At 41.5% G+C, this 26,329-nt stretch overlaps 3 protein-coding genes across 4 annotated transcripts in view; all 3 read right to left on the reverse strand.

Moving 5' to 3' along the window:
* Positions 1–5,082, reverse strand: part of BTBD9 (BTB domain containing 9) — a 135,924-nt gene extending 130,842 nt beyond the window's left edge. The window contains exons 1-2 of one of the 2 annotated variants that reach the window (XM_075204453.1): positions 5,009–5,082; positions 69–273 (exon numbers count right to left, since the gene is read on the reverse strand). In XM_075204453.1, coding sequence (XP_075060554.1) covers positions 69–253 — 185 coding nt within the window. In that variant the 5' untranslated portion in view covers positions 254–273; positions 5,009–5,082. Of the gene's footprint in view, positions 1–68; positions 274–4,928; positions 4,981–5,008 lie in introns of those variants that run through there. The other variant, XM_075204454.1, reaches the window with a different exon arrangement.
* A 4,867-nt stretch (positions 5,083–9,949) lies between these two features.
* Positions 9,950–15,605, reverse strand: LOC142145018 (lactoylglutathione lyase-like). Its single transcript, XM_075204455.1, has 6 exons — positions 15,484–15,605; positions 14,798–14,880; positions 13,798–13,938; positions 13,219–13,283; positions 12,249–12,338; positions 9,950–10,501 (listed from the first exon to the last, which is right to left on the reverse strand). Exons 1-6 carry the CDS (start codon positions 15,562–15,564, stop codon positions 10,413–10,415), a joined length of 549 nt encoding a protein of 182 aa, XP_075060556.1. The 5' UTR covers positions 15,565–15,605; the 3' UTR covers positions 9,950–10,412.
* Positions 15,606–18,163: 2,558 nt separating this feature from the next.
* LOC142145019 (lactoylglutathione lyase-like) lies at positions 18,164–26,070 on the reverse strand. Its single transcript, XM_075204456.1, has 6 exons — positions 25,935–26,070; positions 24,160–24,242; positions 21,737–21,877; positions 21,017–21,081; positions 20,213–20,302; positions 18,164–19,020 (listed from the first exon to the last, which is right to left on the reverse strand). The coding sequence occupies exons 1-6, from the start codon at positions 25,962–25,964 to the stop codon at positions 18,929–18,931; spliced, it is 501 nt and encodes a 166-aa protein (XP_075060557.1). The 5' UTR covers positions 25,965–26,070; the 3' UTR covers positions 18,164–18,928.
* Between the last annotated feature and the right edge of the window lie 259 nt (positions 26,071–26,329).

Below are 26,329 nucleotides of genomic sequence, written 5' to 3' on the forward strand. Positions count from 1 at the left end.
AGACAATGAGACAGGGAACTCTCTCATATACCCCAGCTGTGGGTCGTCTTAGCTCATACAAATCCTACCTGAAATACTGGCAGCGGGCGGCCAGAATGACCCTGTGAGCCGGAAACCTCATCTTCTCCACAATGAAGGTGACATCACTGTACTCCTCGCCGTTAATCAGAGCCCCCACGTTCTCGGACAGGATGTGTACGTGATCGATCTCCCCAATCGCGGTATATGGTCGTAGGGGATGACTGTTACTCATCCTGGCGGAGACCAACAGCTCTGGAGAGAATGGTAGAGGGTCAGTAACTACACAATAACACAATGTACAATAACACAACATTAACAGTGAGTGATAAAGCCTGGTCACATGTAATACAGAGATGGACAGAAAATCATGTGACTGACAACATGGTGCTGTCCAAACGCTCCTGAAAACTGGTGTGTAAAAAGCACCATGAGTCCACTTAACCCCTTTCAGGAAGCGCCCTCATCATCATCATCTTCATCATCACCATTTATTCATATTGCGCCACTGATTCTGCAGCGCTGTACAGAGAACTCACTCACATCAGCCCCTGCACCATTGTGGCTTACAGTCTAAATTCTCTAACATACACACACACACACACACACACACACACACTTAATTTAACCTACCAGTAAATTTTGGAGTGTGGGAGGAAACCGGAGCACCCAGAGGAAACCCACGCAAACACGGGGAGAACATACAAACTCCTCACAGATAACAGACACAATCAAGTTTTCATCAACTACCATTAACCGTGAACACTTTCTTGGGTATTATCTTTAACACATGATCAGGAAAATGAGCAAATATTTGAAGATTAATCAACTGGATAGTGCTGCTGATGAATACAAGAGGGGTAACTATCATGAGTGGGCCTTTATTTCAGACTTCAATAAAATGTCCTGTCATATTAGAAAAATTGTGCAGTCAAATTACCCCATCTTAAAACAATATCCAATTTTGGAAGTGTTGATGCCAAAAAATATAGCAGTAATTTTTAAGATAGCAAACAACCTAAAAAGCATCCTGTCTCCCAGTTTCTTAAAGCCACAAGGAATAAATATGCCTAATGAATCATCTAGAAAATCTCAAGCAATTAATTAGCTGACTCATTCGACAGAGGGCTGCTATAAATGTGGGGGTTTAAGATGCATTACTTGCAAATTTATACAAACTAGCATAAAATCTATAAGACCTATGTCTGGTGAAGAAGAGTTCAAGATTAGGGGTTTTATTAATTGTAATTCTAAGTTTGTAATATACCTTCTTAAGTGTGACTGTAACCTGTATTATGTTGGAAGGAAAAGAAGAGCGTTAAAAATTAGATTTAATGAGCATAGACGTAATATATTGAATGTTTTAATGACACATGGGGGCATATTCAATTAGCTTTTGGATTCGCGGTAACGCGCCGGAACAGCCGCGAAACATAATACACGGTACCGCAATAACGTGGATTTTCGTTCGCAGCCCATAGGGTTGCGAACGAAAATCCGCGTTAATGCGGTACCGTAATACCCGCAAGAACGCGCACTTTTCGCGGCAACGCGCGTTACCGCGAATCCAAAAGCTAATTGAATATGCCCCATAGTGTGTCTAGACATTTCGCTAAGAAACATTGCTGTAATCCTAGTGGTCTCTCTCTGGTAGGAATTTAACTTATTGAAAAGCATGAAACATTTTAACAGATTTTGTTTCTTTGTTTTATCATTCATATATTATATATGTTATATTTATTTTACATATTTTTCCTTTTATTTATTTTTTAAATTTTATTTTTATCTATGGGCAACTCCGTATTACATAATATTTTTCATGTGAGTTCTAAACACATGCAGTATTAAATATGTATTTTGCTATATCTACATCTAATTTAAGTTGTTTATATTTAAATATAATAAAAGGTGCTGTTTGATTTTCTGTGTTTATTTTAGTTTTTATTATGTTGTACTCAAATTAAACTATATCTTTATAATGTTCCAAGGTCAATTGTTTCAATATACCGTAGGTCTTCTTTATTGTTAAATGTGACTTTGTTGGTGTAATGACACCTTGATATAATGGGTATTTGAACTGTGTTCTGCAGCCCTACAAGGGTTAAGATCCCACAAATGTGTTTATTTAAGTAATTACCAACACATATATATATATATATATATATATATATATATATATATATATGTATATACATACAGTCAAGTCTATAAATATTGGGACATCGACACAATTCTCATATACACCACCACAATGGATTTGAAATGAAACTAACAAGATGTGCTTTAACTGCAGACTTTCATCTTATATAGAGCCCAAAATATGAGAATTGTGTCGATGTCCCAATATTTATGGACTTCCACACATCGATATTGTTTCCTGAGGGAGCGTTTACTTTGTTACACCTCCGGCTGCTCTGGGCTCAGCGATACAGCGTGGTGAGACGGACCTCAGGTCTGATTGCTTAGCGGTCCGGTAAGACTGTATTTTTTCCCCACGCAGCTGGGTATTATGCAGGATTTGGAAATCCTTTAACCATCCAACTGGCACTGTTTGTCCGTATAGTGGTCCGGTAAGACTGTCATTTCTTTTCCCACGCAGCTGGGTATTATTCAAGACCTGAAAATTTTTACATCATTCAAGCAGACAATGTTTGTTTCTCCAAGTATCGCTCCTATAGTCCATATTGTGTGATTGTCTACATATTTAGTGAACTTCCAATTTATCAATTTTATTATATCTGCTCCATTACGGCTATTTTCTATATAGCAGGTAGAGAGTTATTCGTATGTTATCTATTTGGCGCATGTTGTATCCATACCATATAGACTGGTTATTCCTCTATATGAAATATTTATATGTTTTATTCTGGTGAATACACTACATGTGTTTTTCTACATTCGCTATATATATATATATATATATATATATATATATATATATATATATATATATATATACACACACACACACACATATATATATATATACACACATACAGAGAGAGAGAGAGAGAGAGAGAGAGAGAGAGATGTGATGTTCTTAATATATACTATTTATATAATAAATTGTATACTATATCCGCAGTTCACAGTTCTTTTGTAGTTATACGACCACCAGTGCACATTCTTCTGTCATTTGGAGTTTTGCAACTATAATATGATATATCAGGTTATAGCGAATTAACACAACAACATGGTGGATATTAGTAACTGAAACTAAAGTATTGTAGTTATTTGTTTAAAAAACAGATGGCCGTTCAAATGTTTTTATTAGTACAATAAACCAGCCTCTTACAGCTAATACAATGGGTCTCATACATCGAAGATGCGTTTACAATGCACGCAGGGCAGAGGCAAGCTTATCCCAAACCGCGGGATTCCCGGACGTCAGAACCCCGCAGCACTGTTATTTGGTGGAAGGGGTTTAGTACTGAAATACTCATTTTTGGTGGAAATCTTCTTTGAAGGAAGCCAATCACGTTGTTGAACATTGCATACAGCAAGCTCAGGCAAACAGTGGCTCTCCAGTTGTTGTGGAACTACAAGTCCCAGCTTGTAAAGTGTTACTAATGCTGCCAATGCCGCCAACTAAACCTCACCTTACACAGTGAGAGGAACAGTAACAGCTAAAATATAAAGGTAGAACCAAAGAGACAAAAACACTGACTAAACAGTATATAATTAAAAATATCTATTATCCAGAAATATAATTGGTTAGCAACATTCTACAGAACTGTACATAACTGTGTATTGATTATAGAGTCTCTATATCTTACCTGTGATTACAGTTCTCATATAAGAACATTATAATTCTTATCCATTCTCTCATCATCTCCTGTCTGGACTACTACAACCTCCTCCTATCTGACATTACCCTCAGTCCTCTATCTCCACCTCCATCCATACTATATATCAATTCACCTCACCAACAAACCCTGCAACACCTCCCCTTCATACATCTCAAATGTCATCTCAGGAAACTCTGCCCGATGACCTCTATCATCTGCCAGTAACCTGCTGCCCCCCCCCCCCCCCAGGTATAAAATACAAATAATAATATCACTGCATGCAGTACAAGAGAAGTGGTACTGTGTAGCTGCCAGTTATCCCAGTATTCAGTACAAGAGAAGTGGTACTATGCAGCTGTCGATTATCCCACTATTCAGTACAAGAGAACTTGTACTATGAAGATGTAACATATCTCAAAATACAGAACAAGAGAAATAGCACATAAGTTGTGGGTATGTATATAAATATATATCATAATGGGATTTGTGGACATATGAATTATGTGTGTATAGGGTAGAAGGATGTGTATACACATGCAATACATGTTTATATATGGTGGTGGGGTGTGTACATATATGCATAGGGTGTTTGTATATGGTAATAAGGTGTGTATATATGGCAATGGGGTGTGTACACATATATACTCATAGTGTGTGTGTTTATGTGTTAATGGTCTGTGTGTATATGGCAGTGAGGTGTATATACATATGCATAGTGTGTGTGTGTGTGTGTATATATATATATATATATATATATATATATATATATATATGGTAATAGGGTGTGTATAGATATGAATAGTATGTGTGCATATATACGGTAATGGGGTATGTATACATGTGCAAATGATGTATTATACATTGTAATGGGGTGTGTGTACATTTGGTAATATTGCATTTATATGGTAATAGGGTATGTATACATATGCATAGAGTGGGTGTATATGGTAACAGGGTATGCATATGGTGTGTGTGTGTGTGTGTGTGTATACATATGGTAATGGGGTATGTATACATATGCATAGGATGTTTATATATGGTAATGGGGTGTGCCTGTACAATGATAGGATTCTGGCACACACAGGCCCCAGCAGTTACATACTACACATAAGTCACACATACATACATATGAATACTGGAGGATGGGCGCCCACCACATATGACACATGTAAACGTACACACAACATGTATGTGTCACTCACCGGTCGCACTGACAGTTCCTTCCTGCGACCCTCAATAGACTCCGCCCACCTGACGTCACAGCGCCTCACGAAACGTAACGTCGACTGCACGTTCCTGAGCGGGCGCCATATTTCATTCTGGCAATGGGGAAGAGGGCAGGTTCCCACAGCAAACATGGCGGCTGAGTCTTGTCTGCTAGAGCCTAAACTGCGCGCTTTCTCGGCGTCTCCACACAGCTCTATGCTGGAAGCATATAGGACTTCAGGAAAATGGCCACTTATCATAATACACCTCAGTGCAGATTTAGTTGTAGGTACCTGGCTAGTACGTTCTGTGACCCTCCAGCTGTTATCCAACTACATGTCCCGGCATGCATTGCCAGCATGACTCCTTTCCACATTGTCATATATAGTAGTCTGCATCTGCTTTTATCCTACTTATCTTACAGCAGCAACAATCTGCATTGAATTAATTAAAAATGAAAAAAATCATTAACCCCTTGTTTGAAGCAAGGGATTATTTACTGCTTTATATTTCCATATATATATATATATATATATATAGTGTTTTTTTAGTAGGAAAGTCTCCTGATGCATTCCCAATCACACATGCAAAGTATAGATGGGAACTTCTAACTCTCCGATATATCAGCTGCTTACTTTCAAAGTAATTATTATTAGATAATTATTGTTTATTTATAATAGCATACATAATAAACAGTGACAAAGTAACAACATAGTGATTGCAGACGTGAAATAAGGGTGGAGAGGGCGTAGGAGCTTACAATCTACTGATTATAGTGTCAGGTATGTAATCATTTAATGTTTGCTATGCTGCTAATAACTATGATGTTAATATATATTGCCTACTTTCCCACCAAGCTTTTGGGGAGATTGTGAGTTAACGAGCGCTTGCTTTCACTTTACTCTGTACCTTGTTTCTCACAAAATATAGACTGAAGAACTGGCACTTTTATAGCCCTGTTTAATGTTCTCCAGTTCCCAGGCTGCTGGGAAGGGGATAATGTTCCATTACTTGAGGGTTAGGCTTACTCCAAGTTCTTTAACTGTATTTTACTGTTCACTGGTGTGGATATTATATGTTACAAGGTTGGGGTTCTCCGTTAAATGTATAGTTCACTCTATATTAATAATATAATGTATCCAGTTTTCAAATAAATGTCAGTTCTGAATGAGACATGTATTGTTAATGTTGATTAAATCTAGCCCGGTTGGTTCCATCTTTGCAGATTATGTGGGTTGAGAGGCAAATTAATTTAGTTCTGAGACCTACTGTGTGGAAGACAAATAGGACCATCATGGCACCATATAGCTCACTATAGAAACAATAGTTACATCACGGGTATACAGCAACATGCAATCTTTCAGAGCGCACTACTTTGGATGACAACTGGGCAGGGATCCAGATTCCGTCAGTTCGCCATATCTGATGTCTGTTTAGCTGGCCCTGTGAGACGGTATTCCAAACGTGAGACACAGAGCATTTCCTACTATGGAGAACTAAAGACTCGGATTCTACCTACGTGTGCTATCATGGCCGCTGTGAGGATGAGTACTACCTATGGCAGAGGTGCCCAAACTCAGTCCTCAAGAGCAGCCAATAATTCATGTTTTCTTTAATAGTGCACAGGTGAGTTAATCTTTTGGCTGAGTCAGTAATTATCCCACCTGTTTCTACAGATAGAAATCCTGAAAACATGAGCTGTTTGTAGCTGTTGAGCACCTCTGACCTAAGGGGTTGGTGACTGACCTGGCTATTGTTCACTGTGTACATTATTGCTGTTTTGCATTATATGGTTGTATTTCGCAAGAAAAATGGTGGTATTATATATTTCCTATCTACCTTACCTGTGAACCTAGGTTTTGGGGTTTATCGGGTGAGCTGCAGCTCTAGTAACTTGTACTGTGACAGAAATGCAATAAGGGTGGAAAGCAGTGCAGAGGAACCGGATCTGGCTTTTATACCTCCATTCTGGTAGATGGGGAGGGCGGTATGGGTGGCGTGATTGCTCTATTTGCATTATCAAATGGGGGGAGCAAGGGATATGCTAATTTCATTACCACATCCATGACCACAGAGTGTTCACTGGGTTGGGGTTTGAAGATGTAATTTACATCATAACGGCCATCCCGACTTCAGCAGGTAAGTGCCTTAGTAGGACAATTGCCTCTCTTGGGGGTCTCATCCTAATTTGGGAGACTACAGAGGCAGCTATGGGTAAGTGTGATCAGACCACAGTCATACTAACCAATAGGAAGCAGAGTGTAAGATCAAGTGTAGTTCTGTTTTCCGAGGGAGTCGCCATCCTCTAACAGGTGGACATGATACCATGGTCAAAGGCCAGTGCCCCTGGGAAGGCCTGTAAGTACCTGGTGGAGGGTCTAGGAATCTGCACAAGAGCACTATGCAAAAGTAATTCCTGAAACACTTTATTGGTTTGCAGCTGGGCATTAAATTTTACACCCGCTGGGGCCATAAATGTCACTTTATTTATTACACATAACACAAACACTGAAACTTTTTCATGTTTTTTTTTTCTTCTTACGTCTTGGGGCGGAGGGCTGGACCCTTATGGGCCATTAGTATTCCCACATCTTGATGTTCACGGAAAGCTGAAAAGTTTGACCACTCTCAGAGCAACGGGGTCCACCCGAGTCTTGGAATGGAGCTGGGCCTGGAGACCATCACCCCATAAGACTCATGGGGGTTGAAAAGGAATCTGAAAAACCTTGATCCCATAAGTGGTCTTATTGCTCCAAGGGATTTGGAGGAACAAGCCCAATGTAGTGGGCCCCCCATTGCAGTGTTCACTGGGTGGAGTGGAGGTCACACACCTCCGGCTTTTTGGAGGCCTGATATGTTATATAGCTCCTCATCTAATCTAAATGTGGCCTAAACATTAGCAGCTGTGCACAGCATAACGTGTCTTTTTACTTGGTAACCCAAGAGGTTCTAAAATATGTGGGAAATGGACTATGCTCCAACCCTCTGAACAGGAGTCTGGTTGGCAGCATTGTAGAGTGTTATTAAACAGGGTATGATAACATGGTGATGGTAAAATCAGGAGACGCCAAGGGGTATGTTACTAACCTCTCCTCCTGTTTCCACCACTTCTAACTCTGCTCTCCAGCTACTTAGCCCTCCTCCTCGAGGGTCCTCCACCCCACGTCCACTCTCGCTCCCTCCTCCCCCCTGGGGGTCTCCCTGTCTTCTGCGCCCTCCTTCTTGGGCCCCGTCGTTTGCGGATCCTCCCTCCCCCTTCCCCGCCCTCTCTAGCTGTGCATTGAGCTTATTGAGTTACTGTGCTTACTGTTTACTGTACTGTGCTGTCTCCCATTGTATTGTAATTTATTTGTCCCTGTACGGCGCTGCGTACACCTTGTGGCGCCTTATAAATAAAAATGAATAATAAATAATAACCTGTGGGTTTGAAAAAGTGAAGCAATTGACTTTAGCAACCAATCACATTCTAGCTGTCACTTATTTAGTACATTCTACAAAATGACAGCTAGAATCTGATTGGTTGCTATAGGCAACATCTCCACTTGTTCAAACCCACAGTTTAGTAAATATACCCCCAAGGGCCTGAATCATTAAGGAGAGCAAAGCAAAGAAAAAGGGTGTAAGTTTGCTCCTGGACAAACCATGTTACAATACAAGGGGTGCAAATTACATTATTTTGCACATAGGTTAAATACTGACTGTTTTTCATGTAGAACGCAAATACTTGATAGCTTTATTTTTACAACTTTAAAGGTGATCTATTACATGCTCAGTCCCAACTCTAAATCCCCATATTTTAAATTTATCTACCCCCCTTTCACTCCACAAAATCTCCCGCTGCCGAGAGTCAGTGCTTGTATTTCTGCAGGATAAGGCGGTGTATTGAAGCTCTCTAATCCATTGCATAGATCTCATCACAGAGCTATGGACGGCTTAAGGACTTCGGCACCAGGAGCCCCGATCAGCTTCAGGTAACGGGATAAGGAGGCGATCCACCCTACTTGTAACACATGGCAAGTACATTAATTAAGAAATCTGGAGTTACCCTCCCAGTATGGTTTATACCCAGACACAGTAGGACCCATTCAGAGGTGTTGCCTTATTAAAACTTTAATACATAGTTATTCAATTGGATATGACTGCAGTGTTCATCATCAGTTACTTGTTCTACCCCCTATGGCATTGTCACATATGTCCTTCAGACTATGGAACATATCAGGCAATTCTCAGGCCAGCCCCCTGTAACATATCCCAGACAGCGTGTGGGGATAAGTCAGGAAGTAAAATACAGAAATATGGAACAAGGGGGGCCAGGGGAGGTTTGGGGAAGTGGCTATTTTGCAACAGTGTATATACTTTATACATAATATACACAAAGTAGTTTATCGGGACACATCGTGACATATAGCTGTTATTGCTAATGTGTTACGCCCCCACTTAGATTTCCTATATTATTGTCTGATTGTAAAAGGTTTGATATAGAAATGTCAATTTTTTTGTGGTCTTCTGATGCTCGAGAGCCCAAAAGGAAATGAAAAAAAAAATAAAAAATCATGTCTGTGTTTGACCTTAGTACCACAAGCAGCAGTGATAGATACATTATATACACACACACACACTTGTTATTGAGATGTGGGTACGTACATACAGGGTAGAGTCTACTGCAGTGTTGGCTAACCTGTGACACTCCAGGTGTTGTGAAACTACAAGTCCCAGCATGCATTGCCAATATATAGCAGCTTATTGTTGGAAGGATATGCTGGGACTTGTAGTTTCACAACACCTGGAGTGTCACAGGTTAGCCAACAATGGTCTAGTGCACATTACAATCCACACTATAATGTCCACTCTCCAACACGTCCGTACATCTCTTGCACATTATAAACAATACACAATGTTTCTGTTGAACATTTCTGTAAAATAAAATTTGACAGATCTCATAATAAGCGGATTTATTGGAAATGAATCATACAAACACAGTCACAGCATTCAGGGCTTAACTGTAAAGTGCATCTATTAAGGCACTAAATCCAATATAAATATCTAGTAATACTGGTGCTTTATAAACCTGCTCTGGTCTCATGGTCGGCAGGGATCATAAATGTCTATAAGGGGATTTCTGCTCTAGAACACAATGTTGACGTCTGTTTTCCTGCATTTCATGTACAAGCCTCAGATGTGGAGAGTCAGAGGGAGATATATCACAGGAGTGTATACACTGTGCAGGATGTTAGGTAATGCATTGTGCGTATACCAATGCTGCAGGATAACTAACCTGGCCAGTGGGTTATACACTAATATATACATTTTATGACGATACTGTTTTGTTTGGGAGATTTTAATACTAAGTGCTTGGATGATAGGTCTTCAGTCTGCGGATGTAGAATATTAATTTGATAATTAAACGATGGACACCATGTTGTTAGGACTAAGAATTTCAATCCAGTAGCCATCAGGGTCTTGAACAAATGCTAATCCTTTCATTTTCCCTGCAAAACAGACATTAAATTCATCAAATGTTACATAGAATAGACCAGCAAATCCTGTAATGTACACACACATTATACACAATCTTCTGGCTGCAATAACCAGAAGGGATCCAGCCCCTTAATCAACGCTCTGAGCAGCCGTCTCTCATCCAGTCATCTACGTATGTGGGTACACTGGTGGCAGGATCAGACCATTACTAGTACAATGATGGCGGTGTCTCCCCCAAGCCCCTCTATTGGAGAGAGAACTGAAAGAGGGATCCAACACGGAGCATATTGGTAGCTATTGACGGATCAGGCCACAGACATCGGCTACCATTAGCCCTGTCTGTCAGATGCCTCCAGCATAACTGAGAACTGAGATCCCAGGAAGGCACACCATAATGTACAGACACATGGTGTCCTGTAACCTGCACAAGTCACTTTACACCAAGTGCTGGAAACAAAGTAAAAAACCGTGCTGGAGCCATTTGTAGGTGGATGTACATTTTATGCATTCCCATACTGTGCATAGTGACACAGTGGTTAGCATTGCTGCCTCGTGGTCTAACCAGGAGTTTGTATGTTCTTCCCGTTCTTCTCTCTCACTCCGAAAACATACTAGTGGGTTAAATGACTTCTTACAGAAATGGACCCTGTTGTGTTGAGTAGATAATTTAGATTGTAAGCTCCAATGGGGCACGCACAGATGTGGATGATTGTATATCCTCCGCACAGTGCTAGATTATATATGATTGCGTGGGTTTCCTCCGGGTGTTCCGGTTTCCTCCCACACTCCAAAAACATACTATTAGGTTAATTGGCTGCTGTCAAAATTGACTCTAGTCTCTCTGTGTGTGTGTGTGTGTGTGTGTGTGTGTGTGAATTTAGACTAAGCTCCAATGGGACAGGGACTGATGTGAATGAGTTCTATGTACAGCGCTGCGGAATTAGTGGCGCATCTGGAGTCCTTATTTCCCCTGGAGAGATGGAACAATGGTGACGAGGTTGGGCAAGCATAACTAGAGTACAGTAAGAACGTTGTCACGTAACTGATACAATTAGATGTGAGCGCACCACCAGATCCGCTTACTATGAGGCCTATATATAGTGGAGGCTGCTGCAACGAAACACAATGGTGACGACAGCGATCAGCAGCTCTGTCGCCACTTCTGATTGGCCGATTGCCAACTGAACCTTTCTGCTGATACATTAGTATTGTGGTTATAGGAAGTAACCGGCCGACTACTCACATTCTCATTTGATTATTAAAGAGGTAAATAATCGCCGTGGAGGGGATTGTAGGTCATTACATTTTATAAAGGAAATGCAGTGTTCGCATTTGTTAAAACACTGCCCAGACACTATTCCCTCTTCTGTTTATGACACTTCATTACAAATAGGGTAATGTGAGTTTACCATTTACTTACACTGCCAGGCCGCATCGCTACACCAAAAAACACACAACCTCAAAAACTTTTAAATAAAAATTAAGAATATCAAACGCACCCTTAGTAGTCAGATGTTCGGCATTTAGTAATTTTTTGCATTAACATGAACTTTTTTACTGAGCACTAATACACACAAAAAATAAAAAAATAATATATCTGGGTAAATTGTGGTGTAAAGTGAGGGAAACTGGCCTGTATATAAATGCATTAGCAATGAGGCGCATGCAAAATCTTAATATCTGGGGATATACAGTATAAATCAAGGTCTGACCAATAATCAGAACACCAAACAGTTTATATTTCAAAATAAAAGTTACCATCGTCTGGTTTCTTTACAAACGTGACTCCCAGCTCCTCGAATCTCTTGCAGGCAGCGTAGACATCAGGGACTGCAATACCTATGTGACCTGCAGGGGGCGACAGCATTCAGAGCTGTTATGGACACTAAATAGGAAGAGAATGGAGGTAACATTATAGAGGCATCTTTTTTTCCCTGTGACCCGAGCTTCACAAATTAGATTATAAACTCTAAGAAACAGACAACTCCATGTATATGATAATATCCACATACAGACGTCTGTTTCTCTTTTGTATTTCAATTCTTAAAAGTGCCTTAAACAGAGAGAAAACATTTTATTTTAAGAATAAAGTGTTCTCTAAATATTTACATTTATCCACTTTTATACATTTGTCTGAGGAAATATCTCTGGACCCATCAATGAGAAGTCTACAAGGTGGGAAATGTCACCTGCACACAAGTTTGTTTTCTATATAGAAACACTACTTCAGCATTGCTTTACTTTATAAAAAAAATGGTCAGCAGATACTCAGTAAAGCTTTCAAATATTTCAGTACTGAAGGGTAGTGTGTGATTTAACCTGTCCCGCCCAACACCGACATGTGCAAATATGGCAATATGCACCGAGCAGAAATGACAAAAACAAGGAGAAAGCGACAGACTACTTCTACCCAAAGGTGACACTGAAGTTTTGTGTATAATTACTTAACATAATATACAAACACATTACATATCCACTGACCAGCTATGCCCCAATCCTGCAGGAGATCTTCTGCCACCATTTACCTCGCTCACAGACAGCAGTGAGGTGAATGCGATGTGTTCCCATTCAATAACCTGCTGTCCCCCAAACACACCAGAGGGATCCTATTGCTGGAGCCGTACAGCCTCCGTACCATCAAAACTCTGATGAACAAAACTATACTCCTTCCTTGTGACGAAGAAGAAGGATAAGAGGACACGCCAAGTCCGACACCTGTCCAACATACCAAATCCTCGAGGGTCCGAGTTGCCGTTATGATACGCTTTCTCTTCATTCTCAGTGCCCCAGTTGCTGCAGGACATAAAACATAAGAGTTACATGGAGCGAGCAGTAATGTCCGGCAGGTCAGACAGGCGAGAGGTCTGGAGGTCACATGTGTAAGTGCACATTGGGGGGAATAGCAGCCGTGCACTCATATCAGACAGAGATGGTTCCCTGGGATAGAGCCACCTCTATTGTGCTCTCAGCAATCATTACATCCAGAGAGCTGCCTCATGTCCCATCCCAGGGCTGTGGAAATAAAACATCTCTGCCTGATTGTATAAACACATGGCTGAAAGGCACAGAGGGAAAGTCAGAAATATGAAGTATTGTAAGCCAGATACGTGCAGAACTTTCAGCAATGTGAATAATTACCCCTCAGTTATTACCTATAGTGGGTATATTAGCTGGTTACAGTTGCATTGCTGTAATACTATTACAATAATGTTTTCTTTGCTTTTCCTCCCGTTCTGCAATCACTGTATGTGACAGCCACTGCCTAGCAGCTGGCTCTTCCATAATAACTATTAAATGCTGAACTTACTGCGTCAGCTCCAGAGTCGCTTTACGGGAGAAGGTCCAGGCCGTCCTCTCCTTTATGTCTTCCGGGATGTCCTTCTTGTCCTCGTAGCCCATGAAGTATAGCGAGAATTTCATAGAGGGGAAATCCAGCTTCTGCAGGAGACTGAGACGCGATAACAGAACACAAACAGCTATTCAAACACTTTCCACTCTTACTAATATTGTCATCCACTGATAGTAGTGCTGCAAAAGGTGTAAGCAATATTATTTCAACTGAGCTGAATATTTAATAACCTTAACTTTAAATTAGAGGAATTGTATGATTCTGCAAACTAAAGTGCACCATTATTGTATATACAGACTTTGTGGACTGACCCTATATTAATGGGAATGGAGCCTACTAACCCTATAGGAGTGAGTGAATCAGGCTGTGATCTAATGTCTCAGTTCACAAACAGGACAGGTGCTTTATAAGGAGAGTACTGCAAGTGTTATAACTATATCATACTAGGTGACCCAATAAACACGTTCCCTTTGCTGTATTGTAGCATCTGTCACTGACAGAGTGATCACACTACTTTCTGTAATGCAGTATAAACCATGACAATAAAAAGATGCATTCTCTGCTGCTTTATAGATTCCTGTGATCTTTGCACTTCAGTGACACCATGCCAATAAAACACACCACACCCAGCAGGGTCAACAACAGAGCAATCAGTCAACAGATTTCCAAGCTAAAGGAAAAAGAAAATCCTAAATATATATATGTACCAAAATGAATGAATACATCTCATCTGCCAAACCGGGTGTTATGGGTGATGTGTATCTTTGGAAGCAATTAAGTGATAAGTTTTGTAAGTGGGAGCAATAAGCAAAACGCTCCGAGAAACTCCAGTTGTGTCAGAGACTAGATGAAAGGGGGGAGGGCACAATATAAAGCAGTAAGACCGCCGTTTCTCTCCTGACTACTCTGATCAGCGAGCTTCATCAGTGAAAGGTTCTGTGACCACTAACACACTTACGTCATTCCCAGGCAATTGGTGTAGAAAGGCAGGGACTTCTCAGGGTCTTTGATTCGCAGCATGGTTTGTTGCATCATAAAATCCTAAAAAGTAAGAAATGTGCTGCAGCGTTAAAGTGTAAAATGTGCTGGAGTAATACAACATGAACAAACACATACCAAAGCTGCGGGAGAGAACACTACACAGAGGGCAGGGGGCAATATGGGAGAGAACACTGTATTATATAAAGCATTGTGTAATACACAGTACCACAATATAACACTATACAGTGCAGGGTGCAAGGCAGCATATAACACTACATGACATAATACAGCAGAACACTGTATTATATAAAGCATTGTGTAATACACAGTGCCACAGTATAACACTATACAGGGCAGGGTGTAATACAGCATATAACACTACATGACATAATACACAGTACCACACTATAACACTGCACACAGTGCAGGGTGCAAGGCAGCATATAACACTACATGACATAATACACAGTACCACAATATAACACTGCACACAGTGCAGGGTGCAAGGCAGCATATAATAACACTACATGACATAATACACAGTACCACAATACAGGAGAACACTATTATATAAAGCATTGTGTAATACACAGTATAACACTACACACAGTGCAGGGTGTAATACATATATCACCACACGGGCACTAGCACAGCAGGCAGTACCTTGGTGGCCGGGGAAGGGTCACTACAAGCGGCAGAAGCCGCCGCATCACTCAGACCGTGCAGCTCCTGTGTCTCCGCCATGTCCGACTCCGACCACACCCTCCGCACGTCACGTTATCCCAACCACCGCCAGCCAATCACCATAGAGAGGCGGGGCTACTGTCACCTGGCTCCGAAACATCGCCATACATGACCCAGCATCCCAGCTGCCAATCATCAGGGATGGGCGGAGCAACTGTCACCTGGACGTGTCCGCCCATGACCCCGCACACACCTCCCCTTGCTGCCAATCACCAGAGAGGGGCGGTACTAATGTCACCTAAATGTAGACTATCCACCTGCAGTCCCCTCCTACCTGCTGCCAATCACCTGCAGCCCCTCCCACCTGCTGCCAATCACCTGCGGCCCCGCCCACCTGCTGCCAATCACCTGCAGCCCCCGCCCACCAGCTCCCGATCACTTGTCCTCTGTATTACCCTTGGATGTGTTATGTTGGTTATAATGTTACTTTACCTAAACACACACTTCTGGCAAATCATATTGGCCATTTTGCAGTCACTGCAGTATATACCTATACCAGCCCACTATATAGCAGGGTGGCTCAGTGGTTAGCACTTCTGTCTCACAGCACTGGGGTCATGAGTTCAATTCCCGACCATGGCCTTATCTGTGTGGAGTTTGTATGTTCTCCCTGTGTTTGCGTGGGTTTCCTCCATGTGCTCCCGTTTCCTCCCACACTCCAAAAAACTTACTTGTAGGTTAATTGGCTGCTATCAAAATTGACCCCAGTCTATATCTGGGTGTGTGTGTGTTAGAAAATTTAGACTAAGCTCCAATATATATATGTATATAGTGACACAGGCCCCCCAGGAGGTCTGAATGGAACCCAACCCCCCCCCCCCCCCCATCCCCCCACCCCCTAAAACCTGGCCACCTCACCTTGGTTTTAGATCAGTGCAGGGCTATGCATAAGCAGACAAACGGACCAATGATATTCATATATAAAATGTGTGGAGTTCACACACCTATCCTAACCGTTACTGCATACTAGTCATTAAAGACAAGGCCCCTCTCTAGTATATAATCATGTGTATCATCATCATCAACATTTATTTATATAGCGCCACTGATTCCGCAGCGCTGTACAGAGAACTCATTCACATCAGTCCCTGCCCCATTGGAGCTTACAGTCTAAATTCCCTAACATATACACGCAGACAGACAGAGAGAGACTAGGGTCACTTTTTGGTAGGAGCCAATCAACCTACTATGTTTTACATACACAATATGGACTTCTCTGTTTAATGATTTGGGGATATTAGAGGGCAATGAAGTAACCTTTCTCACATTTCATTTATACCAATCACGCTACAGGAGCCCACTTAGACCACTGAGGACCCTCTGGTGAGGTTAGTGGTCAGTCCAACCCGTAGGAATCAGATATACTTAAATTACTAATACAGATCTCATTAGCAGGAGCCATCTCTTATCAAATCTTATGTCTGATTTAACCTCTTGCCTGTGTTAATCTATTCTGCCTTTGATGTTATAAATGTAAGGATTATACAGATTAAGTGTTCTTGTGGGTGCACCACATATGTGCATTGCTACCATCTGGCCCACACTCATAGTACTCCATCCATTCTCAAGCAAGTTGTATAACTTACAGGACGCGGTTCTATTGCCTGTTGACGGGAAAATATTGTCAGGCTGAATGCTGACACTCCCATTGTGGTGACAGCTTCAAAATGTGGACAGTGTGACTGTTGACATTCACAATGCCGACCTTAAAAGAGCAACGCCGGCGAGTCTGGCGGCTGACCCGCCGGCACAAATAAGCTGTAAAAAATAAAATAAAGATAATACATTTTATTCATGATCTGGACGCTAATTGGAACTAAGGGTACCTGGCGATAAACAGAGATGTTGACAGAGGTCACACATACATAGACATTATTTGCAATATGTGAGTAACTAATACAAATCTGAGCTGACGTACATGCAGTACGGGATTACCAGTAAGGTAACATTGAGTTCCTGTAAACTGGTGACAGGCATAGGTGCCGAATACACTTCTGTCCCCCTCTGTACCCCTACTCTAACTGGTAAAAAGAGAGAAGGTCGGCAGAGTCAGGCAGAGTGTGCTGACCGGCCACATTGAGAGCAGCCGGGCAGCAGACTGTCCCTGCCTGTCTCTGCCAAACGAACCTGCACATAGTGTGCAGCCGCCGGCAGCAAGCCCCTGCTAGACTTTGGATCCGCCACTGTGTGTAATGTGGTCTGTACAATCAGGTTTTAGTATAAGTTTGACTGTGAGGTTTGTGCACTGTATCTAGCAAAGCAGTGTATGCAAGGCTGGATGTAGCATCTGAGCAACTGGATTCTGCAGTATGACTGGCAGGGTTTATGGAGAGTAGCCTGGGCAATGTGGTGCCAATGGAGACTGGCAATGGGGATCTGTGACCTCTGTGCTGGGAAACCACACGTGCGGTATATAGGAGACTGAATGTGGGCGGGTTCTAAAAATACCACCCTGCCTAGGTTTGGTTTTTACCCACTCTGCTTACTTGATGGTGGGAATTATTAGTCAAACTAATCTACAGACATGAACGCTGCAGCATATTTGTAGAGAAACTTACGTAAAAAGTGAATATTTTACACCATATTGTATAAAAACAAATTTTTCTTAATAATAGACGTTCTTTATTTGTCATTAGATAACTTCTTTGTCCTTGAAGCTAAATTCTATGTAAACAATGTTCAGACAACTTGCATAAAAAAGTACAAGAAACCATTAATATTAAAATTAATTACAGTGAAAAAAGATGTTTAAAAATTCAGTTATTAAACAAAAAACTCTTTCTGACCATGCTTTTTTTAGCACAATAGATATTGTGCTATTGTTTAAAAAATGTTGGCATTCAACTACAAAATGTCTTATAGATGATTACTTTTAACACTGGTTTTATAAAAATAAAATACTTTGTGCCAATATAATATATGACCTCATTAGCACACATTTCAACTACATAACTTCAAAATTACTTAAAAAATAAAAGATTACATTGACATTTTAACAAACTTTCTAGGTAACTTTTCCTAATTTTTGGTAATTTTTATACATAGCATATTCTGTGCTCTGCAAAACTATTTCCAAATAGTGCAGCATAATCACAGAAATAATCTACTATCAGACTTTCATAAACATTACTGTAAACTCAGTCTTGGGGTGTGAAGAGGTATCAGTATCGCAAAAATCAGCAGCACGTGGGGATTTGTTCCTATATAATTCCATAGGTGACTTCAGGTCTGTGTTTTCTATTTTCGATCCCTTGCAGTAGTAACTTCCTGTGTCACACCTAGGCCTGATTCCAAAACTCGTCAAACCCGTTTGAGGCTTCTTGAAAGTTGATGAGCAGACATGTACGAACAGGTGTGAAAGTGATCATTTAAAGATGGACACCATGTTATTTGGACAGAGAATCTCAATCCAGTAACCGTCTGGATCTTCAATAAAAGCTAATCCTTTCATTTTCCCTGAAAACAAACATACATTAATTATCTCAGTTGCAAATTAATAGATCAGAAGTATTGTTTCTTAAAAAGTGAACACCCAGAAGAACTGAAGATAGGGCTTATACCAACAAAGGTTATCACGGGAGTGGCTCAGTGAGTAAGAGCAACAAATAATGAATGATGGGACTGTGTGTGAGTAAATCACAGGCTGCATTAATGTCATGATAGATGTTTCTGATGACACTATCAGCCATTCCCAGTGTAATCATGTAAGTGGATGTGTCAGTAATGATCCTGACAGAAGATCCATCATACAGAATCTAGTTCTTTATGTTCTGGTCTGCAGAGCTAACAGCCAGAAGACAACGCACAATACATCATTGCTCTGCATTCATACACAGGAGCTCTCCCACATTCAGATTTTGAGAAGAGTTTTCACGTAGATGCTTTATCCAACCATTTGTGGGATTGTGAGCTCACAGAGAATGTGCAAGATGGGAAAATATCACATCTGGGCCACTAACCTCTTCCATTGTCTCCTAAAACACTTTTAGTTGGAGACTCATTTATTGTGCGTTAAGTATTGAGTGTAATTGGATGACAGGACTATTGTCTGCTCAGTCTTATCTCCACCACCTCACAGGATGCGTAAACATCATATTATTTTACCGGGTGATAAAGACCCTTCAGGCACTTGCCAGATCGAGACCACCACCCCTAAATACGCAATCTCCAAACCTTGAAGCTCATTTTAGTATCTTTTCCCACACAAGAATTTCGGTTCTGCACGTGGGCGCAATACGATGAGGATGCATATGGCGATTAGCAAGGGATGCTCCAAGCTGCCAACTTCTTGCCATCAGAAGGAACACAATTGTGCACACAGTCACGATGATGCATTAAACCATGCGCTTTGCCCATATATCCGACGGAAATGGAATTTGCGCTGTGGCTGCATTTTTCAGCTCCATGTAGGACCTTTAATGACTATAGATCTGCTAACTGGTCACTTCTGTCATATTTAAAGAGTGTATATTACTTAAATGAGGACAATATTTATTCCAAAAATAGAAAGATATAACCTATCTGCACAGAGTTGTATTCACACTAAAAAGTGTAACTATAACAGCTTTACATCCACATGGATCTAGCAAAACATCATAATTCATCTCAGATAATTTCATTCTTTAAATTATCATTTAATAATATTTACCAAAATCTGGTTTCTTTACAAATGTGACTCCCAGCTCCTCGAACCTCTTGCAGGCAGCATGAACATCAGGGACTGCGATCCCAATGTGACCTATAAGAGAGAGTGAGAGATGGAAGGGTTGGCTCAGTGAATAAGAGCACATTATGGGATACACTAAAACATCTAAACAATGGTCTTACATGATTAAACACCTGGTTTGCCCTATTCCGTCCATTAAACCACACCAGTCTGGTAATTTTCTTCACACCACTATTAAGGGAATCTACGAGCCACAGCATTAAAGGTGGACCTGTAATCTCTCTACTGGCCACAGCTCCCATCCAAACCAGTGAAAACCACTGAGAGCACTAACATGTGGCAGATGGACGACTGCAGGAGAGGGGATCTTAAATAATCCTAAAATGTTACTGAAAGATTCAGCACATTCTCTGGATACAAAATCAATATAATAAATCAGAAATTCTCCCTCTCACTGTTTATTCAGGAAATATGCACATTTATTTGTAATGTATGCAACAGCCAAAGATAAATGTATACATATTTGAGGATTTATAGATCACCACATGTAAAGCTTCATTTGTCAAGTATTCAAAGTGTTTGTATTACTTTTGTGTTACTTGAAAAGCAAATAAAAAAAGGAAATACAAAAAAACATTTGAGGAAGTTGGTTGCTCAGGATTCTTCTCCTGCCCCAAGGAGGAAAAAGAAGATGTCAGAAAACAGATATCTTCTTTCTCTGTAGAACATGTGTATTTGTGAGACAATTATGACTATAATCAGAGAGACTAAGCCGCTGTAACGTACCAAATCCCCGAGGTTCCGTGTTGCCGTTATGATACGGTTTCTCATCTTTCTTGGTGCCCCAGTTGCTGCAGGACATAAAACATACAAGAGATGACATTCTCCCTCTATATCATCATCATTTATTTATATAGCGCCAACATTTTCCGTAGCGCTTTACAATTGGGGACAAACATAGTAAACTAATAAACAAACTGGGTAAAACAGACAGAGAGGTGAGAAGGCTGCTCGCAGGCTTACAGTCTATGGGATCTGCGTGCTTTGCAGTCTTGTGTCAAGACACGTTATGACACGGAGTAATGATATAAAGAATGCGCTGTCTGAGTATATAGGGAAATACTGACAGATCAGGAGACTGCAACAGCAGGATTTACCTTTAGCAAAACAAAACTGAAGAAAGAGAGTCGTGATTAAATATTACCAATCTTTAATTATAATGGACCGAGTATTAAAAAAAAAAGCATTCAAATGCTGTAAGTAAGTAGCAGAGAAAGAGGGGGGGGGGGATTGCATAGAGGATATATAAAAAAATAATGATGAAAATGAGGATTGTACATGAATTAGAGGGATAAATTTGTCGCTAGTAGTAATTACTGTTTTTTCTCAACAGGGCAAAGGGAACATAAAAAGTTCAACAATCTACAACAGCATACAGGGCAAAAGAATTAGATTTAATATATATAAATATACACATGATTTGTGTTAGTCATATCCACCACCCACTGAGTTAGCATAACGGTTGCTTTGCATGAAAACGTCCAGGCCGTCCTCTCCTTTAGGTCTTCTGGCATCTCCTTCTTATCCTCGTAGCCCAATACGTACTGCGAGAACTTCATAGAGGGGAAGTCCAGCTTCTGGAGAAGACTACGAGGAAAGGACAATGAAGATCTCAGGCTTTGGCTAGAACTGTTTTCAACAAGATTTTTTTTTTATTGATTAATAAAAATGTTGTTCTTTATAACATCTGCATAACTTCCTTCAGGCTAATAAAATGTCTCATAAAATGATATTATACTTCTACTTCAGAGTAGCTGATTGACCTTTATTGTGTTCATGGGAGCTGGGGATTGATATGAATGTTATTGCAAGCTAAAGGCACGAGGAGCAATCAAATAATTCCATAAATGTTACAGACCATAGTTCTTGTGGTCGGGTAACCCCAGATCTCCTCTAGGTTCAGTGTTCGCTCTGATTATTTCTGGCAGTTTAAACCAAAAAATAAGTTGATATGTGAACTAATTTCATATAGAGGTGCATTTAACACTATAATTATCTCATCACTACTCTGTACTGCTCTGTGACCCTGCTCTTTCTGCTATCTTATTCTCAGTCTGTGACTGCCCCTGTCACATGCAGCCCTGTCCTCACTAACACATCACTCATCTCCTGATATACTCTGTGCTGCTGTGGGACCCTGCTCCTTCCACTATACAACTCTCAGTCTGTGGCTTCCTGCTGCCGCCATTCCCCTCCTCACATCATGTCACTGTCCCTGTCACATGCAGCTCTGTCCTCACGAACACATCACTCATCTCCTGATATACTCTGTGCCGCTGGAGACCCTGCTCCTTCTATTATATAACTCTCAGTCTGTGGCTTCCTGCTGCCTCCATTCCCCTCCTCACATCATGTCACTGCCCCTGTCACATGCAGCCCTGTCCTCACTAACACATCACTCATCTCCTGATATACTCTGTGCTGCTGTGGGACCCTGCTCCTTCCACTATACAACTCTCAGTCTGTGGCTTCCTGCTGCCGCCATTCCCCTCCTCACATCATGTCACTGTCCCTGTCACATGCAGCCCTGTCCTCACTAACACATCACTCATCTCCTGATATACTCTGTGCTGCTGGGGGACCTTGCTCCTTCCATTATATAACTCTCAGTCTGTGGCTTCCTGCTGCCTCCATTCCCCTCCTCACATCATGTCACTGCCTCTGTCACATGCAGCCCTGTCCTCACTAACACATCACTCATCTCCTGATATACTCTGTGCTGCTGGGGGACCTTGCTCCTTCCATTATATAACTCTCAGTCTGTGGTTACCTGCTGCCTCCATTCCCCTCCTCACATCATGTCACTGCCCCTGTCACATGCAGCCCTGTCCTCACTAACACATCACTCATCTCCTGATATACTCTGTGCTGCTGGGGACCCTGCTCCTTCCACTATATAACTGTCAGTCTGTGGCTTCCTGCTGCCTCCATTCCCCTCCTCACATCATGTCACTGCCCCTGTCACATGCAGCCCTGTCCTCACTAACACATCACTCATCTCCTGATATACTCTGTGCTGCTGGGGGACCCTGCTCCTTCCACTATATAACTCTCAGTCTGTGGCTTCCTGCTGCCTCCATTCCCCTCCTCACATCATGTCACTGCCCCTGTCACACGCAGCCCTGTCCTCACTAACACATCACTCATCTCCTGATATACTGTGTACTGCTGGAGACCCTGCTCCTTCCACTATATAACTCTCAGTCTGTGGCTTCCTGCTGCCTCCATTCCCCTCCTCACATCATGTCACTGCCCCTGTCACATGCAGCCCTGTCCTCATTGACACAATCACACGAGAGCGTAGGTTACTTTCTCCCACACTGACAGCACACTCATCAACTCAAATACTCTGTGCTGCTGAGAGCATTTTTATGAGTTGAACGGCTACAAGTCTACCATAAAGAAGAAAAGAAATTACCTTGTCCTAATGTAATTATTATACTGTCAGATCTGCCTAAAGGATCAGTTTACACTCTGAGAAATATTCCAGTGTAAAGTGATCACCCACAATACGGCAACAGACACGGACCTCGTCACATACACATTTTTTGGCCACAACTATCATCATCACCATAAACAGCAACGCTGTTCTGAGGTTAACTTTGTGGCTTCCACTTTGTTAGTGGATGTAATAATGACATTCACAATATGCATCTTGCCAGTGTGCATGACTCACATACAAGTACGTCTGTAGTTTGTACAGTGACTGGAAGGAAGATAATTAAGTTGCACCCTCCCACGTGATCACTGATCAGATCTGATCCTCTTATATGCATAGCAATATAATCATTATTTAGTGGACTGGTGGCTACCACGTTTTTCTCCTAAATACCGGGATGCCACAAGACATTACACATAGTTCTGCTTACGTCATTCCCAGGCAATTGGTGTAGAAAGGCAGCGACTTCCTGGGATCTTTGATTCGCAGCATGGTTTGTTGCAGCATAAAATCCTGAATGTAGAGAAAAGAGACCTGAATGACCATCAGCAGACATGTCGTATACAGAATGACCTTTGTCGTGCTGGCTGACTGTTTATCAATAACCTGTACCCTATAGCTTACAGACGCTCTTTCCCAGGGGCGGATCTTGAAAATGGTTGTACCCCGGGCGATCTAGGGGGGGGGATTTAGGCCCTACCCCCTTTCTGACTTCTGAGGCTGCATACTATGTGCAGGTCCGCTCAGCAGTGACGGAACGGGACAATGTGCTGCTCTGATTGTGCTTTAAACACAATCAGAGCAGCCGGGCAACACATTGTCCCTACCTGTCACTGCCGAACGGACCTGCACATATTGTGCAGCCATCGGTAGCAAGTCCCCGCTAGGGGGGGCGACTGCCCCGATCCCCTTCCCCCCCCGGATCCGCCAAGTAGTAATAGCCTAGCTGACAGCCCCTTAACTGTAGACACAAGTCCAATCACCATAAGGGGTATAGACTGACCAACCGGCGTATTGTACCTGATATTTGAGGACTATCTATCACATCTCTAGATTTCGCTGGACGCTTCATGATTGTTTTCCACAGATACGCGGATAATTCTCATATATTTGGTACGCTTACACACATAAAAGGTGGAGGTGGTGTTTTTTCCATAAGATAACACAGTCTCTCTGGTTCATCTGGTTTCCTTAAATACTGAGGGCTCTCAGCTGGGAACACTTATCTAGTTCTCTTGTGGTAATAACCTGTATAACTTAATTTACTACACCAGAAGGCGCCGTATAATTTCCTTTTCTCTAGATCGTATCCGGATTAACCACCCGGCATTTGAAGGTTGGCTGCCACCTGTACTTGTGGAGGTGTTTTGAAATATAAACCTTACTGGACTGTTTTCACCATATATATCGGGCTAAGCACCATTTAGATATCTTGTAATTGCATTAATTCTTAGTTGTACTTGTTTATTGTTCTGTGCTGTTATACCATGTATGGTCTATTGTCTGTAATCTGTACAGTGCTGCGGACATCTTGTAGCGCCTTATAAATAAAGTATAATAATAAAAATAATACGTAATGGAATAGAGAAAAAAAAAACATCTTGGAAACATGTTTAGGAACATTGTGTAATAGAATATGGATGGAAGGCATTGAAACCTTCCCTTGATATAAATGCTACTATTATTTTTATAATGTGAATGATGGGCTGATGGGAAAACAGATGTATTGTTCACAACATGAACGGCCATTTATCAGTATTGTGCCCCCTTTTGCCTGTTTGCGTTCCAAAGAAAAGTTTTTTTTTTTGTTTTTTTTTTTTAAATATTGGTTTGATAACAAAAACACTTGTTACTATTAGGTTGGATTTAAATGGAACAAAGTCCCCTCTATAATACAGGAGGTATAATCTTCCTTCTTGTGTATAAAAGAGAGCTCCAAAAATAAATGTTAAAATACACCCACAAAGGCATACACATAGGCAGATATAGGTTTGGATTTTTAGCTTGATGCTTATTGACTTCAAAATAGCAGAATACATAGTAAAACACTGAGAAACATTTTAAAGAGCAATACATACAAATGAGGCATGCTGGAAAACAACCCAATATTATATATACACATGTATTATAGGAATACATATGTTACAGGAGGGGACACTGTCAGCACATATAATAATAGACATGATGTGAGTGCTGGACCATTACCTTGGTGGAGGGGTCCGGTGTATCCTCCATGTCCGGGACTGAGATCACCTAAATGCTGCCAATCATCCCCGGGACTGACACCTGGGACACGCCCTTCCCGACGTCATATACACCACTCCCACATCTGCAGGCTGCAGCCAATCACCAGCGAGAGGGCTGTGATTATAACACCAGGGTCCGTAACTCTGTCCTAGTAGAATACGCCCCCTCGCGCTGATTGGTCACTGGTCCAGCGCTGTCGGCAGTATCAGCATAGACCAGATTGGAGGGCGCCCCCTGGTGACGGGTGCAGGAGGGCGCCCCCTGGTGACGGGTGCAGGAAGCGGCCTGGGGAGGGCAGTACCTGGAGGACGGTGCGGACAGGGGGCTTGGTGAACATTTTGGCTGTATAGAAG

This window comes from Mixophyes fleayi, chromosome 3 (genome assembly GCF_038048845.1).
Source record: "Mixophyes fleayi isolate aMixFle1 chromosome 3, aMixFle1.hap1, whole genome shotgun sequence".
Lineage (NCBI taxonomy): Eukaryota > Metazoa > Chordata > Amphibia > Anura > Limnodynastidae > Mixophyes > Mixophyes fleayi.

Coding starts and splice junctions, on each gene's coding strand:
- LOC142145018 (XM_075204455.1), bottom strand. CDS start 15,564: ATGGCGGAGACACAGGAGCTGCACGGTCTGAGTGATGCGGCGGCTTCT. Junction 12,339..13,218: donor CTCGGACCCTCGAGGATTTG/GTATGTTGGACA, acceptor CGCCCCCTGCAG/GTCACATAGGTATTGCAGTC. Junction 10,502..12,248: donor TGTAAAGAAACCAGACGATG/GTAACTTTTATT, acceptor TCTGTTTTGCAG/GGAAAATGAAAGGATTAGCA.
- LOC142145019 (XM_075204456.1), bottom strand. CDS start 25,964: ATGGAGGATACACCGGACCCCTCCACCAAG. Junction 24,243..25,934: donor CACCGGACCCCTCCACCAAG/GTAATGGTCCAG, acceptor CTCTACATTCAG/GATTTTATGCTGCAACAAAC. Junction 21,878..24,159: donor ACCAATTGCCTGGGAATGAC/GTAAGCAGAACT, acceptor CTTTCCTCGTAG/TCTTCTCCAGAAGCTGGACT.